The sequence below is a fragment of the Zonotrichia albicollis genome, chromosome 31, assembly GCF_047830755.1.
Source record: "Zonotrichia albicollis isolate bZonAlb1 chromosome 31, bZonAlb1.hap1, whole genome shotgun sequence".
Lineage (NCBI taxonomy): Eukaryota > Metazoa > Chordata > Aves > Passeriformes > Passerellidae > Zonotrichia > Zonotrichia albicollis.
Window position 1 is genome coordinate 6,259,521 of NC_133849.1, and position 19,516 is coordinate 6,279,036.

At 52.7% G+C, this 19,516-nt stretch overlaps 2 protein-coding genes and 1 long non-coding RNA gene across 3 annotated transcripts; 1 reads left to right on the forward strand and 2 right to left on the reverse strand.

Annotated features, from left to right (window-relative positions):
* Nucleotides 1-803: 803 nt before the first annotated feature.
* Nucleotides 804-6,651, forward strand: LOC106630235 (E3 ubiquitin-protein ligase TRIM7-like). The gene is made up of 8 exons (XM_074529757.1): nucleotides 804-1,284; nucleotides 1,850-1,945; nucleotides 3,091-3,321; nucleotides 4,341-4,363; nucleotides 4,532-4,647; nucleotides 4,921-4,950; nucleotides 5,348-5,642; nucleotides 6,102-6,651. Exons 1-8 carry the CDS (start codon nucleotides 877-879, stop codon nucleotides 6,367-6,369), a joined length of 1,467 nt encoding a protein of 488 aa, XP_074385858.1. The 5' UTR covers nucleotides 804-876; the 3' UTR covers nucleotides 6,370-6,651.
* Nucleotides 6,652-7,474: 823 nt separating this feature from the next.
* Nucleotides 7,475-19,277, reverse strand: LOC141725791 (E3 ubiquitin-protein ligase TRIM11-like). Its single transcript, XM_074529817.1, has 8 exons — nucleotides 18,092-19,277; nucleotides 17,373-17,465; nucleotides 16,226-16,456; nucleotides 15,448-15,470; nucleotides 14,636-14,751; nucleotides 14,058-14,087; nucleotides 12,536-13,128; nucleotides 7,475-8,093 (listed from the first exon to the last, which is right to left on the reverse strand). Exons 1-8 carry the CDS (start codon nucleotides 19,013-19,015, stop codon nucleotides 7,560-7,562), a joined length of 2,544 nt encoding a protein of 847 aa, XP_074385918.1. The 5' UTR covers nucleotides 19,016-19,277; the 3' UTR covers nucleotides 7,475-7,559.
* LOC113460603 (uncharacterized) lies at nucleotides 9,012-9,492 on the reverse strand. Its single transcript, XR_012577424.1, has 2 exons — nucleotides 9,399-9,492; nucleotides 9,012-9,240 (listed from the first exon to the last, which is right to left on the reverse strand). It is a non-coding gene; the product is annotated as an uncharacterized LOC113460603 (long non-coding RNA).
* Nucleotides 19,278-19,516: the final 239 nt, after the last annotated feature.

Here is a 19,516-nt window from a genome sequence, read left to right on the forward strand (position 1 = left end):
TTTTATTTTATTTTATTTTATTTTATTTTATTTTTTTGTTAATCTGGGTCCAAGGTTGATTTATCGGGGGGTGAATACTGCAAAGAGTTGGGGATGGATCAGGATCCCCTTTCCAAGCGATTTCCCTCCTTGATTATCCGTGAAATCCGTGACTATCCCGGTGTAATCACCGTGAATTCTCGGGCTCAAGAGCGAGCTGGAGGCTCGGGTTTAACCGGCAAGGAGAGATTTCAGTGCCAGAGGGAAATAAAATCACTAATCCAAGTTTTTCTGCAGGATTTTGCCCAATTTCTTCTAGGTGTGAGTAAATCCAGGGATGGGATCAACCTGCCTCCTTTTCTCACCGTTTCGGGGGAAAAACCTCAATAAAAATTCCCTAAAATCTGAATTTAAATTTATTTTTTAAAAATGCAAGGACATGGGTGGGAAGTTCCCGCTTGATGGATGCAGGTCCCTCCATCCTCAGGCCCAGGAGTTTGGGGCTAATTGGGAGGATTTTGGCCACCTCCCACCCTCCATCCCCAGCCCCTCCAGGGACAGGATTTTGGGCTCAATCAGGAGGATTTTGGTCACCTCCATCCCCAGCCCCTCGGGGGGCAGGATTTTGGGGACAATCGAGCGGATTTTGGCCACCTCCCACCCTCCATCCTCATCCCCTCCAGGGGCAGGATTTTGGGCTGAATCAGGAGGATTTTGGCCACCTCCCACCCTCCATCCTCATCCCCTCCAGGGGCAGGATTTTGGGCTGAATCAGGAGGATTTTTGCCACCTCCCACCCTCCATCCCCATCCCCTCCGGGGACAGGAAGGCGCCGCCTCCCCCGGAGCGCGGGGAAACCGAAAGCGGCGGCGGCGGCTCCGGCAGCCCCGGGCAGCCATGGAGGAGCTGCCGGGCGAGGCCTCCTGCCCGATCTGCCGGGAATATTTCCGTGACCCCGTGTCCATCCACTGCGGGCACCACTTCTGCCGGGCGTGCATCGAGCGCTGCTGGGAGTGGCCCACGGGCGGGTTCGCGTGCCCGCGCTGCCGGGACACGGCCCCGCGGCGGAGCCTCCGCCCGAGCCGCGAGCTGCAGCGGGTGCTGGAGCTGGCCCGGCGCCTGAGCCGCGGGGAGGCGCTGGGAGCCGAGGAGGAGGAGGAGGAGGAAGGGTGTCGGAGGCACCGGGAGCCGCTGGAGGCTTTCTGCAAGGAGGACGCGGCGCTGCTGTGCGCGATCTGCCGCGAGTCGCGGGCGCACCGAGCGCACACGGTGCTGCCGCTGCCGGAGGCGGTGCGGGAGTTCGAGGTAATCGCGGTTTCCACCCAAAAATGTCCCCCCGGGCCCCCAGACCCTTTAGGGGATCGGGACACGCTCCGCGGCTTCTGCTCTCTCTGTTCTCCCCCGAGCTTGGAGGGATCGGGGGCTTCATCCAATTCATCATCCTCCTCCTCATCCTCCGTGCCGCGGAATTCCGGCCGCTGTCCAGCTCCAGCGCCCAGCAGGCACCTAATCCCTAAATCTGCAGGAATGTGGGCAAAAAGAGCGGGACGGTTTTCCTGGAGCCCATCTCCAAATCTGCAGGAATGTGGGCAAAACGAGCGGGATTTTTTTTTCATGGAGCCCATACCTAAATCTGCCGGAATATGGGCAAAAAGAGCGGGATTTTTTTCATGGAGCCCATCCCTAAATCTGCAAGAATGGGGGCAAAAAAGAGGGGGACAATTTTCCTGCAGACCATCCCTAAATCTGCAGGAATATGGGCAAAAAGAGTGGGATTTTTTTTTTCCTGGAAATGGGAGGAGAAACGGAGTTACCAGCACTCCAACCCCCTTCCCAAAAAACGGGATTTTTATATTTTTCCCTCCCTCAGGAACAAATCCAGGCCGGGCTGCAGACCCTGAAGGACGACAGGGACAAACTCCTGGAGCTCCGGGAGGCTGAAATGAGGAGAAACTGGGAGTGTTTGGTAAATGCTGTGGAGCGGAGGGGCGTGATTTATTAACAATATGGATATTGATCCGGTACCGATATCCAAGTGTGACGGACAAAGACTCTCTGACGGTTTAAAGTGAATGTTTATTTCAGGATAATTCTCAAATTCACACCGCGATTTACAGGTGATTCCAGAGCCCTTTTATCTGCACAAGTATTGAATACCCAAAATACAAATGTGTATTCATAACTTTGGTACATCCCAGTCCCCACTTCGTATGGTAATTAGTTCAAAAGCTATTAAGCATGGTAATTAGTTCAAAAGCTAATTAAGCATGCGTAGTTTGTTCCTCAAAATGAGTCGGCGGTCCTTTTCATGGGGAGGGGTTTAAAAAAGAGGAAATAAATAAAGTCTTCCTCGTTCTGACCTTTCTACATTTTCAATGCAAATATGACAAATGAACCCATTGGCAGAACTCCCATTCCCCATCTTCAATTGGTTTCAGAACAGAGGAGGACGCAATTGAATAATGTTCCTACCAACAATTGTGTTATGTTCCTAAAAACCATTTATCAGTTTCTATATTCTTCATTATAAACCCAGCTAACCAAACATTATGTTGACAGGCAATCAATTATTAGTTAACTACTAACTCTTAACTCCATCATTTATTTTGATTAACTCCAATAAAAGTTATAACTCTAACTAAAATCTCAGCTCCTATAAAATCCCTAAATCCTTTAAAATTTACATTTTAGGCGAGGGTGTCTCCTGATGGACTCCTGACTTATGTTCCTAAAAACAATTGTCTCATGTTCCTCAAAGCTATTTATCAGTTTCTATATTCTTCATTACAAACCCAGCTAACCAAACATTGTGTTGACAAGCAATCAATTATTATATTATATAATATAATAATTATTATATTATATAGTTAACTACTAACTCTTAACTTCATTTATTTTGATTAACTCCAATAAAGCTTATATCTCTAACTAAAATTTCAGCTCCTATAAAATCCCTAAATTCGTTAAGATTTATGTCTCGGGCGGGAGTGTCTCGCGATGGGTTTAGAGGGGGGCGGCCCTTCCTGGGGCGGGGGTCTCTGTGCAGGGAGGGGTTTTGCCTCCAAAAAATCGAAATAAATCCAAACCTCCGCTCCCCGTCGCGCCCGGCAGGAGCGGACCGAGGCGGAGCGGCAGCGCCTCCTGTCCCATTTCCAGGGGCTGCGCCTGTGCCTGGAGGAGCTTTCGCGGCGCCTCCTGGCGCGGCTGCGGCGCCTGGAGAGCGACATCGGGCGGGCGCAGGAGGAGAAGGTGACGGCGCTGACCCAGGAGATCTCCCGGCTCGAGAGCCGCGCCCTGGAGCTGCAGCGGCGGCGGCGGCAGCCGGCGGGCGCCTTCCTGCAGGTGACGGCTGGCACGGGGACCCCAGAAAAGCGGGAAAGTCTCTTGGAAAAGCTGGGAAGTCTCTTTGTCCGGAGAAAGTTTCTTGTCCCGAGAAAAGTCGGAAAGTCTCAGAAAAATTGGAAAGTCTCTTTTCCCAGAGAAAGTTTCTTGTCCCGAGAAAAGTCGGAAAGTCTCTTTGAAAAGTTGGAAAGCCTCTTTTCCCAGAGAAAATTTTTTTGTCTTGAGAAAAATTGGAAAGTCTCTCAGAAAAGTTGGAAAGTCTCTTTTCCCAGAGAAAATTTCTTGTCCCGATAAAGGCTGGAAACTCTCAGAAAAGTTGTAAAGTCTCAGAAAAGTTGTAAAGTCTCTTAGAAAAGCTGGAAAGTCTCTCTTCCTAGAGAAAGTTTCTTGTCCCGAGAAAAGTCAAAAAGTGTCTTTTCCCAGAGAAAATTTCTTGTCCCCAGAAAAGTTGGAAAGTGTCTTAGAAAAGTTGGAAAGTCTCTTTTCCCAGATAAAGTTTCTTGTCCTGAGAAAAGTTGGAAAGTCTCTTTTGCCAGCCAAGGAGTCAGAGCTCTTAATTTCTCATCATCAAGGCTGTTCATTGAGAATTGTTTATTAATATTATTTATTGTTTAATTTCTATAAAATTTTTCCTCCTGTCCAGCCGAGGTCATCTCATCATGACAGTCCAGGCACTCTGCCCATCCCCGGGATGGTGTTATCTTTTTATACAAAAAACTACAATATTTACATATGCACTATTTAAAACTACAATATTTAAATTACCTACAATATTAAAATTAAAAAAACTACAGTATTAAAATTAAATAGACAGTGAGCTTCTACTCTAAACCAATCTAAAAGTGCCAACATCACAGCAGGAGACGGAGGCCAAGCAGAAGAAGGAGGAGGAAGGCTGGACCTGCCCAGATCCCTCCATCTTGTCCCCCTGAACCCCCATTCTAAAAACCCCAAAAATCTACTTTTTCACATGATTCCGAGTGATTCACCGTGCCCCGTGTCCCTTCTCTCCCCTCCAGGACATCAGCAGCACCTTGAGCAGGTAAGGGCGAGGCTTCCTGAGCACCAAAATATTCGGGTTTGTGCCCAAATCCCTGGTTTGGCCTCATTTGGAGACCAAAATATTCAGCTTTTTGCCCAAATCTGTGAGTGTGCACAGGGAATTCCCTCCGGGGTGGATCCTCAACCTTTTCTTTTCGTCCTTTTCCAGCCTCAGAAATGAAAATTTCCAGCTGCCCCCTTCGCCTCTTCCAGATTTGGAAAATAAAATTCAACATTTCAGGGAGGAAAACGTTCCCCTGGAGGAGACGCTGAGGAGATTCCGAGGTATTGGAGCAGGCTGGGGGATGAAGAGATTAATTTAATTGATTTTATTATATACAAAAATTGCATTATAAGTTTAATAATTAAAATTAGTTTAAAGTTTATTATATAATTAATATGCATACGTGCATCCATAAATTATATTTGTGTGCCTGGGGCACGTGCAGTGACTTATTGTGATTATTTTAAGCTGCAATTAGTTTTTTATTGCAATTTGTTGCAAAAATCTTGGATTTTTTTAATCAGTTCATGTTTCCCTTTCTCCCCTTTTTTCAGACATCCTGGCCTTCGAGCTGCCAGAGAAAAGTGAGTCCTGGGGTGGGGGAAAATGAGGGGAAATGAGGGGAAATAGGGAAAATGAGGGGAAATGATGGGAAAATGAGGGGAAATCAGGGGAAAATTATGGGAAATTAGGGGAAATTAGGGGAAAAATAGGGGGAAATGAGGGGAAAATCAGGGGAAGAGGAAATGAGAAATGAGGGGGAAATTATGGTAAATGAGGGGAAATAATGAAGGGGAAATGAGGAGGAAATAAGGGGGGAAATTATGGGAACTGAGGGGAAAATGAGGGAAATCGGGAAAATGAGGGGAAATAATGAGTGGAAAACGATGGGAAATGAGGGGAAAATTAGGGGAAACGATGGGAAAGGAGGGGAAAAGCCCCGCGGGGAAGGCAGGACGCACGGAATCCCCTCTGCCGCAGTGACGGTGACTCTGGACCCCAGCACCGCTCACCCCCAGCTCCTCGTGGCGCCCGACGGGAGCAGCGTCAGCTGGGAAAGAGCCCAGGACCCTCCCGGGGACGGACCCCAACCCAAACCCGGCACCGACCCCGGCACCGAACCCGGCACCGAACCCGGCACCGACCCCTCCGTGCTGGGCCGCGAGTGCGTCACGGGCGGGAGGCGCTGCTGGGACGTGCAGGTGGCACCAGAGGGGTCCTGGGCGCTGGGGGTGGCCAGGGAGACCCCCAGGAATGGGAGAGAGACCCCCGGGATTGGGGCAGAGACCCTCGGGAGTGGGGCAGGGATGCCCGAGAGTGGGGCAGAGACCCTCGGGAATGGGAGAGAGACCCCCGGCATTGGGGCAGAGACCCTCGGGAATGGGAGAGAGACCCCTGAAAATGGGGCGGGGACCCTCGGGAGTGGGGCAGAGACCCTTGGGAGTGAGGCAGGGACCCACGAGACTGTGGAAGAGACCCCCAGGAATGGGGCAGAGGCCCCTGGGAGTGGGACAGAGACCCCCAGGAATGGGGCAGAGGCCCTCGGGAATGGGAGAGAGACCCCTGAAAATGGGGCAGGGAGCCTGGGGAGTGGGACAGAGACCCCCAGGAATGGGAGAGAGACCCCTGAAAATGGGGCAGGGAGCCTGGGGAGTGGGGCAGAGGCCCTCGGGAATGGGGCAGAGACCCCCAGGAATGGGGCAGAAACCCCCGGGAATGGGGCAGAGACCCCTGGGGGCTCCGAGTGGGAGCTCTGGTCCATGGGGCTCTGCCGGGGCCAGTTCTGGGCTCTCACCTCCCTGGAGCGCGTCCCGCTGTTCCTCGCCCGGGTCCCCAGCAGGGTGAGGGTGGCCCTGGACTACGAGAGGGGCCAGGTGGCGTTTTTCGATGCCGACGAGAGGAGTTTGATCTTCGCCTTCCCGGCGGCCTCGTTCCAGGGGCAGAGCGTCCGCCCCTGGTTCCTGGTGTGGGGAGAGGGCGCCCGCATCACCCTGTGCCCCTGAGCGCCCCCAAATCCCGGGGTTTTCTCACCATTCCCGGCTCTCCCAGGAATTTGTGGCTGCTGGAGTTGCTGAGCACCCCTCGGGGTCGCTGTCCTGAGGTGTCACCCCCAAATCTGGGGGCTAAAACGGAGCTAAATCTGTCCCACCCCATCCTGTCCCACCCCAATCCCTTTTCTCTCCTCCCCTCTGGCTTTGGATGAATTAAAAACCCAAAATTTGCATGTTTCAACTTTTTCTCTGTCTGGTGTTTGCTGCCACTGGGTGTTTCATTTAATTTTGCTTAATTAAAATTTGGGGTTTAGTTATTTTGTTTAACTAAACCCCATTTGTTTAAACAAAACCCCATTTGTTTAATTAAATCCCATTTGTTTAATTTGTTTAGTTAATTTAATTTGTTTAATTAAACCTCATTTGTGTTTGTGCCCTGCAAGAGCCACAAGCCCCGAGCAGGTGTCCCAGGGACTGTCCCTGTCCCTTCTCCCTGGAGGCCACGTCCCACTGGTGGCACTCAGGAAGGACACAGAGGGGGAAATCACAATTTAAAAATTATTATTAATTATTATTTTTATTATTAACGATATAAATCAGGGAATCCACAGACCTGGTCACCACAGGGACCTTTTTCAGAAAGAAAAGACCAACTCCACCATTACATAAGAAAATGTAACTTCAGAGTCCTTGGTTTGGAGGTGGGATTGTCTGCAGCCAGACAGGCAAGACTTGGAAAAATTGGCCTTTCCATTCCAATTTCTCCCATTTTCCCCTTCTTCCAAATTACTCTGACCCACAGTCCCTTCTCCACAGATTCTTCCCTGTTTAGTGCCTCATTTTCCCCTAAAATTAACCCTAATCTTAAACCTAACCCTAACCCTAACATAACCTTAACCCTAAACCGAATGTTAACCCTACTCCTAACGCCAGCCTAACCCTAAACCTAACCTAACCCTGGTACTAACTGTAACCCTAACCAAAACCTAACCCTAAAGCTAAGCTGAAGCCTACCCATAACCCAAATCCAAACCCAGACCCAAACCCTAACCCTAACCCTGACCCTAACCCTAACCCTAACCTAACCCTAATCTTAACTCTAACCGTAACCTAACTCTAACCCGAAACTAACCCTAATATTAACCCCAAACTCAAACCCCAAACCCACACAATTTTCTGTGAATTTTGGGGGACATTTCCCCTCAGGGCCACACGCGCAGCCGTGACCGGGCCCCCACCACCCAGAGCCAGGGCCGGAGCCTCTCCCCACCGAAGGCCGCCCGGGAGAAGACGAAGAGCAGCGCCCCATCCTCGGCGTCCAGGAAGGCCACGGAGCCGCCGTGGCAGTCCAGGTGCACGCTGACCCGGCGCGGCAGCCACCGCGGCGCCACCGGGGTCACCTTGCGCGCCGTCAGCGCCCGCAGCTGCGCGCCCCACTTCTCCAGCGCCCAGATGCCGCCCTGCGGGCCCAGGCTCAGCCGCCCCTTCCTGGGCACCGAGTCCCGCGCCACGCCCACGGCCCAGTCGCCGCCGTCGCCCACGTCCACGTGCCAGCAGTGGCGCCCGGACACGAAGCCCTGGCGGCCCAGCACGAAGGGCCAGTGGTCGAAGCGCTCGGGGCAGTCCGGGAGCTGGCGGGGCGAGGATCCGCGCCAGACGCTCTTGCCGTCCTCGGAGAGAACCAGCTCGGGGTGCGCCGTGTCGGGGTCCAGGGTCACGCTGGCTGGGGGACAGAGCTGGGGTCAGTGTGTGCGTTTTCTTAATTTGGAGTGTCAATTTGTAATTTGGTAATCTGTGTTTTCATCCCCCCGCCCTTAGACCAAACGCTCTTGCCGTCCTCGGAGAGAACCAGCTCGGGGTGCGCCGTGTCGGGGTCCAGGGTCACGCTGGCTGTGGGACAGAGCTGGGTCAGTGTTGGGGTGTTAATTGGCATGTTAATTGGATGTTAATTTGTAATTTTGTAAGGGTTTTCCTCCCCCCCGTCTTTAGACCAAACGCTCTTCCCATCTGTGTCGGGGTCCAGGGTCACGCTGGCTGTGGGGGAACAGAGCTGAGGTCAGTGTTGGGGTGTGTTTTCTTAATTTGGAGTGTTAATTTGTCATTTTGTAAGGGTTTTCCTCCCCTGCCTTTGGACCAAACGCTCTTCCTGTCCTCCGACAGCGCCAGCTCGAGGTGCGCCGTGTCGGGGTCCAGGATGGGAAAACGCCAGCTCAGCTCCTCCAGCTCTCCCAAAATCTGATTTAAATCTGGTTTTGTTTTCCCCTGGGTACCTTGGAGCTTCCTCAGGGTTTCCTTCAGGGCACTGCTCCTCCAGGAGAAGTGACAAACTCGCTCTTCCAGCCCAGGAGCCGCATCCAGGGGCAGCTGGAAAGTCACTTTCCCACACCTGGAAATAAAAATAAATTAAGACAAAACCGACAAAACCCTCCTGACACTTCTCAGAACAGCCAGGGAGGTTTCAGGAGCCGCCAGCAATGAGGGCTGGTGCTGCTGGAATTTTGGGATTTAATTTCCCCCCTTTCCCTTGGGAATCCAGGAGATCAAAGGGCAAATTTCCCTGTTGGATTCATTTCCTTTTCTAAACCTACATTTTTTTCTAAACTCAAATTTTTTCTAATTTTTCTAAACCTACATTTTTTCTAATTTTTTTTCTAAATTTTTTTTATGAGGAAGGAAGAAATTTTTGGGGGGAATTTTGGGCCGGAGCAAAGACCCAAGAGTTTTACATTATTTTGAGATTTTTGAGACCAAATCACTGAGGACCAGCACATCCCAAAAGGAGCCGATTTCCGAGTTCCCTCCTCCATTCCTCCGGGGGAAACTCGTGGAAAAGATTTTCCAGGGAGAAGAAACCACAAACCTGCTGATGGAGCTCTTCACATCCTGGGGGAAGAGAGAAACGAGAGGCAGCTCAGCCTGAGATCCCTCAAAATCACAGAAAAGCAAATTATTTGGGAATTCTGGGAACCACCAGCCACTCCCAGGGGGGTTTAATTCCCTTTTTCCCCAGATTTTCCCTCAGAATGGGAGAATTCCCTCACCTGCTGCTGTTTTTTCTCCTCCTGACCCTGTTCTGGGGTTTCCTGGTGGGAAATCTCGGGGATTTTTTTCGCCTGCCTCTTCTCCAGCTCATTTTTCAGATCTTGCAGCTGTGGGAGCGAGAGGAGCTCAGTTTGGGCAGAATTTGACAAAATTTGGGCAGCAGGGCTTTTAAATTGCAAAAATAAGGAAAAACGAGGTGGGAAATACCACCAGGAACTCATGGAAAGGAATTTCCCGTGGGAAAAAAACCCTGGATTCAAACCCCGAGGCGAGGAGCTCAAATCCCTGTAGATCCCTGCCCAAATTCTGTCAAATTCTGCCCAAATCGGGACAAATTCTGCCCAAATCCGTGCTAACATCGTTTTTCCTCCAAAGGAGCATTCGCAAGCTCGCATTGTCCCCAAATGTCCCCAGGGTCAGCAGGCGGCACCTACCAGGTCCTCCAGGGCCGCTCTCCTTCCTCGGAGTCTTCCTCCCCGGTCTCCCGAAGCCGAATCCCGGCTGGAATTCCCTCCCTGAGGATCCGGACCCGGCCGGGTTTGGTCCTTCCCGGCTCTGCCTCCCTGTCCCGGGTGGATCCGTGCCACGCCTCAGGTCCCCCTCCGGCTCTCCCGGCTTTTCCGCATCAGAATTCCAGGTTTTCATCCCCCGAGCTGCTCCGCCCCGCTCCTTCTGCACCCAAATCATCCCCAAAACCCTGGATGAACGGGATCCGGGTGGGAGAGGGGCTCCTGCACCCAAATCATCCCCAAAACCCTGGATGAACGGGATCCGGGTGGGAGAGGGGCTCCTGCACCCAAATCATCCCCCAAACCCCGGAGAAACGGGATCCGGGTGGGAGAGGAACTCCCGGCGCTCGGCGGGACCAGAAATGGGGCAAATCCGAAGGAAAGAGGGGAAAAGTCCCCAACCCATCCCGCGCCGGTTTTTCCGGGCCCAGCGTCGCTCCCGGTTCCTCTTCTCGGTTCCGGAATTAATTTTGGGGCAGTTTCGCTGCTGCCGCTTCCTCTTTTGGGTTTCCTCGGAAGAAAATCGCGCGTTTTTGAGGAAATTGATGTCTCAGAAAGCAGCAGAAATCGCCAGAATTCGTGTCCTGGGTCTGCAATCTGAGGCACCGCCTGCCCTGGGGCTGGTCCCACCTCGTCCCTCCCCAGCCTTTTTTTGGGGATAAATAATGTAAAAATTGGGTTTGCGTGAATAAATGAAGTGAAAATTGGGTGTGAGCAGCTGGGGAGGAGGAAGCTCAGCGAGGTTTCCTCATCCCTCGTGGATTTTTCTGATTTATCACCCAGAGACTCAAAAATCCAGAGGAAATCCCGGGTGGGGGGGGAGGCATCCTTTTAGTTGAGAAAAATAAAACACAGAAAACCATGAAACATCCTTTTATATGAGAAAAATAAAATTACAAATGCTAGGAATGTGGAAACCGCCCCCAAAGTGAGGGGTGAAGGGCTCAGGACACCCCCTGGACAAAAACCATTTCGGTCTTGGGGTCTCTGCTGCTCAGAATGACCCCAAGATAAGTTAAAAAGTCTCTTTTCTCAGTCAAGAAGGAGTCAGAACTCTTCATTTCTCATTCTCAGGGCTGTTTATTTTATTTATTTTTATTTATTCTATCTATAAAATTATTTCTCCTGTCCAGCTGAGGTCCTCTCAGCAGGACAGTCCAGGCACTCTGCCCGCCCCCGGGGCGGTGTTATCTTTTTGTACAAAAAACTACAGTATTTACACACACACTATTTAAAACTACAATATTTAAATTAACTACATTATTAAAATTAAAAATAAAAAATCTACAATATTAAAATCAAATAAAAATTAAATACACAGTGAGCTTCTTCTCTAAACCAGTCCAAAAGTGCCAACATCACAGCAGAAGATGCAGGCCAAGAAGAAAGGCTGGACCTGCCCAGATTCCTTCATGTTGCCCCCAAAAACCCCAAAAATCTACTTTTTCACCCCGTGATAAATTCACTATCATTCCACTTAAACTTTCGTGGCTTGTAATTCTTCATATAAAGGTTGGTAATTGTTTTTCCCAATCAAAGGCACGGGGGGGTCCTGGGCTCTGTGCCAGGGTCTCTGAGCCCCCTGGGCAGGAGCTCGAGTCCTCCAGGGCATCCAGAGGAATTTCTGGGTTCTGAAACTTTGGGAAAAGAGGAAATTGGGGAGGATCCATCCCACCAAGGGCACAACAAGGTAAAAACCCCACACGCCAAACTGGGCTCCTTCTGGAGCCATCCCAGACCTCCTGGTGGACTCAGAGGGTTGGAATCACCTGGAACTCATCCCTCAGGAGCAGATCCTCATGGAGAACCCGAATCCCACCCAATCCGGGACTCAGAGGGTTGGAATCACCTGGGATTCATCCCCTCATCCCCTCAGGAGCAGATCCACATCTAGAACCCGAATCCCACCCAATCCAGTACTCAGAGGGTTGGAATCACCTGGGATTCATCCCCTCATCCCTCAGGAGCAGATCCTCATGGAGAACCTGAATCCCACCCAATCCGGGACTCAGAGGGTTGGAATCACCTGGAACTCCTCCCCTCAGGAGCAGATCCTCATGGAGAATCTGAATCCACAATCCAGGACTCCAACGGTTGGAATCACCTGGAACTCATCCCCTCATCCCCTCAGGAGCAGATCCTCATGGAGAACCCAAATCCCACCCAATCCAGGACTCCAACGGTTGGCATGACCTGGAACTCATCCCCTCATCCCTCAGGAGCAGATCCTCATGGAGAACCCAAATCCCACCCAATCCAGGACTCAGAAGGGGCGGCATCACCTGAAACTCATCCCTCAGGAGCAGATCCTCATGGAGAACCTGAATCCACAATCCAGGACTCCAACGGTTGGAATCACCTGGAACTCATCCCTCAGGAGCAGATCCTCATGGAGAACCCGAATCCCACCCACTCCAGTACTCAGAGGGTTGGAATCACCTGGGATTCATCCCCTCAAAGCCCTCAGGAGCAGATCCTCATGGAGAACCCGAATCCCACCCTATCCAGAACTCAGAAGGTTGGAATCACCTGGAACTCATCCCTCAGGAGCAGATCCTCATGGAGAACCCGAATCCCACCCAATCCAGGACTCCAACAGTTGGAATCACCTGGGATTCATCCCCTCAGGAGCAGATCCTCATGGAGAACCCGAATCCCACCCAGTCCAGGGGGGACACGACCCTGCCGCCCACGGCACGGTCCTGGCAGCGCTCGCCCCGTGTCACCTCCATCAGCCGCGCGCCCAGGCCCATCTTGAACCAGGGCCGGAGCCGCTCCCCGTTGAAGGCGGCGCGCGTGTACTCGAGGATGGGCACGTCGTCGCCGGCGCCGAAGAACGCCACGCGGCGCCCCTCGTAGTCCAGCGCCACGCGGAGCCGGCGCGGCGGCGGGTGCAGGCGCAGCTTGGCGCGGGGCGACGTCAGCGAGTGGAAGGCCTCCAGCGCCCAAACGCCCTCCTTGGGGGTCAGGCTCAGGGGGCCCTTCCTGCGGGAGGATTCCCGCACCACCCCCAGCGCCCACACCCCGCCCCGGCCCACCTCCACCTCCCAGAAATGCCGGCCCGAGGTGAAGCCGCCCCGCGCCAGCACGCAGGGCTCGAAGTCGAAGCGCTCGGGGTGCTCGGGGGCGTCGCGGGGCTGGAGCTGCCCCCGAGCCTCCCTGGCGTCGGCGGAGAGCTGCAGGTGCGGGTGGGCGGTGTGGGGGTCCAGGGTGAGCGAGGCTGCGGGGACACGGAGGGGTGGGGGGGTGTCAGCATTCTGGAAAATGCCGTTTGGAAAAAGGGGGAAAACCCCGGAAAAATGCCCTGAAAAATGTCCTTCTGAAAAAGGCGAAAATTGTCTGGAAGTTCCGCTGGAAAGGGGGAAAATCTCCTGAAAAATCCTCTGAAACAGGGGAAAAATCCCCTGGAAAATGCCCTTCTGAAAAAGGGGAAAATCCCCTGAAAAATGCCCTGAAAAAAGGGGAAAATCCCCTGAAAAATCCTCTGAAAAAGGGGAAAATCCCCTGGAAAATGCCCTTCTGAAAAAGGCGAAATCCTCTGAAAAATGCCCTGAAAAACCCCCTGAAAATTACCTTCAGAAAAAGGGGGGAAATCCCCTGAAAAATCTCCTAAAAAATCCCCGGAAAAATCCCCTGGAAAATGCCCTGAAAAAGGGGGAAAATCCCCTGAAAAATGACCTTCTAAAAAGGGGGGAAAATCTCTTGAAAAAGGGGAAAATCCCCTAAAACATGCCCTTCTGAAAAAGGGGGAAATCCTCTGAAAAATGCCCTGGAAAACCTCCTGAAATTTGCCTTCTGAAAAAGAGGAAAATCCCCTGAAAAATGCCCTGAAAAGGGGGGAAAATTTCCTGGAAAAAACCCTTCTGAAAAGGGGGAAAATCCTCCGAAAAATGCCCTGAAAAAGGGGGAAAATCCCCTGAAAAATGCCCTTCTAAAAAAGGGGAAAATCCCCTGAAAAATGCCATTCTGAAAAAAGGGAAAAATCCCCAGAATCCCAACCCGCTCCCGTTCCCCAGTGCGGAATTCCCGGGCAGGAAAAGGGAGGAAAATTCTCTTTTTGGGATATTTTGGGTTTGCGCACAGCCAGGGTGTCACCCTTGGTGTCCCCTCCCACGGACCCAAATCCAGAATTTCCTGCCCCAAACTCACCCGGCTCCTGCAGCAGGAACATGAGGCTGTCTGGGGAGAGAGAATTCAGGGATCTGGGGTCAAAAATCACCTTTATCCCCGGGATAAACCCCTGGCCCAGCCAAACTCATCCCCAGGATTTGGGGATTTATCCCCTCTCTGTGCTTTCCCTGGCTTTTCCAATCCGTGGGATTCGATTTTCCCACCCCAAAATCTGATTTTTGGGTGAGACCTGGGCTGGTTTTTCCCTCCTCTCCACTTCCCAGCTGGTTTTGGACCACGAAAAACATCAGGTGAAAAGTTCCTGGATACCCCAAAAAACCCCCAAAAAACATTTCTGTCAGGCATCCCACAAAATTACACAATTTCTGCCAGGTATCTCACAAAACAACCCCATTTCTGTTAGGAATCCCACAAAATAATCTCATTTTTGCCAGGAATTTCACAAAATAACCCCATTTGTGGGGAATCCCACAAAATAACTCAATTTATCCCAGGTATCCCACAAAATAACCCCATTTCTGACAGGTGTGCCCCCAAAATGACCCGTTTCTCCCGGATTTTGCCCCATTCCTCCTGGATTTCCCACCCTGTCCCACCTTGGCATCTCCTCAAGGTGCGCCTCACCAGGATGTTCCTCTGGGCAAAATCCTCCAGGCTCCTCTCCAGCTCGGGGGAGATTTCGGCTGGGGGCTGGAACCTCATCGTCTCACAGCTGCCAAAAACGGGGCCAGAAAATGGGCAAAAAATGGGCCAAAAAAAGGGGAAAACAGGGGCCAAAAAAAGGGGCAAAAAGGGGGGGGAAAGGGGCAAAAATGAGGCAAAAAAAGGGGCAAAGTCCCCCAATCCAATAGTTCATTTTATTCTCATTAAATATTCTCCCAGGAACAATAAAATATTAAATAAAATATTAAATAACATTTTAAATAAAATATTACATAAAATAATAAAGTATTAAATAAAATATTAAATAAAATAATAAATGAAATATTAAATAAAATATTAAATAAAATATTAAATAAAATATTTTCCCTGCCCTTCCTGGGCAGTTTCCTTCTCCCCAGACCCAAATTCCCGAGTCCGGAGCAGTGCAGTGGGAATTTGGGGGGGAATTTGGGTGAGAATTTGAGTCGGAATTTGGGTGGGAATTTGAGGGAATTTGAGTGGGAATTTGAGGGAATTTGGGTGGGAATTTGAGGGAATTTGGGTGAGAATTTGGGTGGGAATTTGAGGGAATTTGAGTGGGAATTTGAGGGAATTTGGGTGGGAATTTGAGGGAATTTGAGTGGGAATTTGGGTGGAAATTTGAGGGAATTTGGGTGGGAATTTGAGGGAATTTGGGGGAATTTGAGGGATTTTGGGTGGGAATTTGAGGGAATTTCACCCAGGGGTGCAGAAGGAGCGGCCTCACCTGTCCAGGAGCTGCTGGATGTCCTGAGGGTGGGAGGAGAGAGGAGATGGTTACAGAGGAGGAACAGCGACCCGTGGTCCTACAAATCCCACCATCAAAGAACTCCGGCCTGGTTTGGGTTGGAGGCATTTTGGGGATTTTTTTTTTAATTTTTGGGTGGGTTTTTGGAGATTTTTTTGGTGATTTTTTTGCTGATTTTTTTCAGCAATTTTTGGGGCTTTTTTTGGTGGGTATTTTTTGGGGGCGGGGGTTGGGGATTTTTTGGGGGAATTCTTGTGGAATTTTGGGGGAGGAATTTTTTCGGGTAGATTTTGGGGTGGGGTTTTTTTGGAGATTCTTGTGCATTTTGGGGGGGATTTTTTGGGTAGATTTTGGGGAATTTATTTAGGGATTTTGGGGGATTTATTTGGGTAGATTTCGGGGGTTTTTTTGAGGGGGATTTTGGGGGGATTTATTTAGGGATTTGGAGGGATTTTTTTGGGTAGATTTGGGGGGTTTATTGGGGGATTTTGGGTGGTTTTTGGGGGGATTTTGTGGGGATTTTGGGTGGGTTTGGGGGGGATTTTGTGGGGATTTTTCAGGGGGATTTTGGGGTATTTACTTGGGGATTTTGGGGGCTTTTATGGGACCCATCCTAACCCACACCAAACCACTTCCCAGCGGTGTCCCAGCTCTGCCCCACCCGGCAATGACACCAGGGGAGCTCCAGAGGGGACGATTTTGGTGCTGAATTTTGTATTTTATTCATTCCCCCTTTCTCCCTCCCGAGGTCTCCCACCTGCAGGAATCGGCCCGGGGGCTGCTGGAATTTCCCCTCCATCTCCCAGATGAGCGTGTCCAGCTGGGACAACTCCTCCGAGACCTTTTCCACCGCCCGCTCCCGGCCCCGGCCGATGGCCGCCTCCAGGTCCCCGAGCTGCGCCAGCAGGAGGCGCTGCTGCTCCTCCAGGGAGCGCCGCAACTCCCGGAACTCCCGCGCCAGCTGCTGCCCCTCGCCCCGCGCCCTGTCCTGGGTGAAAAAACGCGGATTTTAGGGTTTCGGGTATTAAAATGGATGTTGTGGTGATGTTCATCACGTCGGGCCACTGCTCGCCCCGCGCCCTGTCCTGGGTGAAAAACACGGATTTTAGGGTTTTGGGTACTAAAATGGATGTTGTGGTGATGTTCATCACGTCGGGTCACTGCTCGCCCCGCGCCCTGTCCTGGGTGAAAAATGTGGATTTTAGGGTTTCGGGTACTAAAATGGATGTTGTGGTGATGTTCCTCGTGTTGGGGTCAATGTGGGAATGCTCATCACGTTGGGGTCACCTCTGGCCCCGCGTCCTGTCCTGGGTGAAAAACGCGGATTTTAGCGTTTTGGGTATTAAAATGGATGTTGTGGTGATGTTCCTTTTGGGAAGTCGGAACCTCTCAGGTACCTCAGAAATGGGGAAAAAGAGAGGGAAATTGGGATAAAGAGGAGGCTGTGTCCTCCAAAAATTTGAGAGATCCCAGAGGAATGCCCCATGGCCTCTCCCTTAATTTGAATAAAGCCAAAAAAAGGAAAAAAGGACTTTTCTGTCTCCTTTTTGGGCACAAATCTCTGCTGTTTCGGGGTTAATTTTCCTGACACCTTTTTGGGCACAAACCTCTGATGTTTGGGGGTTATTTTATTTTTCTGTCTCCTTTTTGGGCACAAACCTCTGGTGTTTGTGGGTTAATTTTTCTGTCTCCTTTTCGGGCACAAACCTCTGATGTTTGTGGATTTTCCTGGCACCTCCCTCCCCTCGTTATCTCCCCGGCGCAGCCCCGGCTGAACCCCAACTGATAAACCCAACACTCCATGAGCCAAATTCGGGAGGTTTGGCCTCAAAACAGCGCTGGGGCAGAGGGAGGGACCCAAACCCCAGATCCAACCCGGCCCCCGACCCCTCCACTGCTCCCACCAGGTGCAGACTCCTCCAAGCTCCGGATTTTCGGCTTTCCAGGAATTTTTCTCTCTCCTCCTTCAAAGCCTGGAGGCAGCTCTGGATCTGCTCCTGCAGGGAAATAAAAAGTGAACTCGGAGGGGCTGAGAAAATTCTGTTTTCTCACCAAAATTTCCTCTATCCCTGGTCTGAGATGGGAGATGCTTTGCACAGGAAGAAGGAGCTTGGAAATAATAATAATAATAATAATAATAATAATAATAATAATAATAATAATAATAATAATAATAATAATAATAATAATAATAATTTTCCAAGAAGGAGCGAGGAGCTGAGCCGGAGCCAGCCTCGTGTCCAGGGAGGGCTGGGAGCCCCAGATAAGAGAGATTTCCCCATCCCGGCTGTCCCCATCCCCAGAGTGGCACTGTCAGGGATGTCCCTGTCCCCTGGCTGTCCCCATCCCCTGAGTGTCCCCATCCCCTGAGTGTCCCCTGGCTGTCCCCATTGTCCGGTTGTCCCCACTCCATCCCAAGTGTCCCCCGATTGTCCCCAGGGCTCTCACCTGGTACTCCCGGTGTCCCCATCCCCAGAGTGGCACTGTCAGGGCTGTCCCTGTCCCCCGACTGTCCCCAGGGCTCTCACCCGGTACTCCCGGTGTCCCCATTGTCCAGCTGTCCCCATCCCAAGTGTCCCCATCCCGAGTGTCCCCATGCCCTGGCTGTCCCCAGGGCTCTCACCCGGTACTCCCTTGCGGCCTCCTCGACTGGCACCACCCGGTGCTCCCATTGCTGCTCCCGCTGCTGTTCCCGGTCCTGTTCCCGGCGCCGCTCCCATTGCTGCTCCCGGTGCTGTCCCCGCTCCTGTCCCCGGTCCTGCTCCCGGTCCTGTTCCCGGCGCCGCTCCCGGTCCTGTTCCCGGTGCTGCTCCCACTCCTGTTCCCGGTCCTGTTCCCGGCGCCGCTCCCATTGTTGCTCCCGCTGCTGTCCCCGCTCCTGTTCCCGCTCCTGTCCCCGGTCCTGTTCCCGGTGCTGCTCCCGCTCCTGAACCCGGTGCTGCTCCCGCTGCTGTCCCCGCTCCTGTTCCCGGTCCTGCTCCCGGTGCTGCTCCCACTCCTGTTCCCGGTCCTGTTCCCGGCGCCGCTCCCGCTGCTGTCCCCGCTCCTGCTCTCGCTCCTGTCCCCGGTGCTGTTCCCGCTCCTGTTCCCGGTCGTGTTCCCGCTCCTGTCCCCGGTCCTGTCCCCGGTGCTGCTCCCGGTGCCGCTCCCGGCGCTCCCGCGCGCACTCGGCGCACAGCAGCGCCCGCTCCTCGCGGCAGAAGAGCCGCAGCGGCTCCCGGTGCCGCCCGCACACGGAGCCGTCCCCCGGCGTTCCCGGCGGCGGCGCGGGGAGCAGCGCCGGGAGCAGCTCCCGGGCGATGCCCGCGATGTGCCCGAGCTCCCGGCTCGGCCTCAGGCTGCTGCTCCCGCCGCCCGGCGCCGCGTCCCGGCACTGCGGGCAGCAGAGCGGCCCCGCCGCCGCGCCGGGGCCCGGCCCGCAGCGCTCCACGCAGCCCCGGCAGAAGTTGTGGCCGCAGCGCAGAGAGACGGGGTCGCGGAAGAGCTCCAGGCACACCGGGCACGAGGCGGCGGCGCGGAGCTGCTCGGCGGGGCTGGGGAGCGCCATGGGGCCGGGAGGAGGAGGAGGAGGAGGGTGAGCTTCGCCCCTTTGGGATCCTGGGGATGAGGAGGAGGAGGAGGGTGTGCTTCCTCCCTCTGGGATCCTGGGATGAAGAACAGGAGGAGGAGGAGGAGGGTGAGCTTCCTCCCTTTGGGATCCTGGGATGAAGAACAGGAGGAGGAGGAGGAGGATGTGCTTCCTCCCTCTGGGATCCTGGGATGAAGGACAGGAGGAGGAGGAGGAGGGTGAGCTTCCTCCCTTTGGGATCCTGGGATGAAGAACAGGAGAAGGAGGAGGAGGAGGGTGTGCTTCCTCCCTCTGGGATCCTGGGATAAAGAACAGGAGGAGGAGGAGGAGGGTGTGCTTCCTCCCTCTGGGATCCTGGGATGAAGAACAGGAGGAGGAGGAGGAGGGTGTGCTTCCTCCCTCTGGGATCCTGGGATGAAGAACAGGAGAAGGAGGAGGAGGAGGGTGTGCTTCCTCCCTTTGGGATCCTGGGATGAAGAA

Coding starts and splice junctions, on each gene's coding strand:
- LOC106630235 (XM_074529757.1), top strand. CDS start 877: ATGGAGGAGCTGCCGGGCGAGGCCTCCTGCCCGATCTGCCGGGAATAT. Junction 4,648..4,920: donor GACGCTGAGGAGATTCCGAG/GTATTGGAGCAG, acceptor CCCTTTTTTCAG/ACATCCTGGCCTTCGAGCTG. Junction 5,643..6,101: donor GGGAGAGAGACCCCCGGGAT/TGGGGCAGAGAC, acceptor AGAGACCCCTGG/GGGCTCCGAGTGGGAGCTCT.
- LOC141725791 (XM_074529817.1), bottom strand. CDS start 19,015: ATGGCGCTCCCCAGCCCCGCCGAGCAGCTCCGCGCCGCCGCCTCGTGC. Junction 17,466..18,091: donor AGGCCGCAAGGGAGTACCGG/GTGAGAGCCCTG, acceptor ATTTCCCTGCAG/GAGCAGATCCAGAGCTGCCT. Junction 15,471..16,225: donor CCCCGGGCCGATTCCTGCAG/GTGGGAGACCTC, acceptor TCCCACCCTCAG/GACATCCAGCAGCTCCTGGA.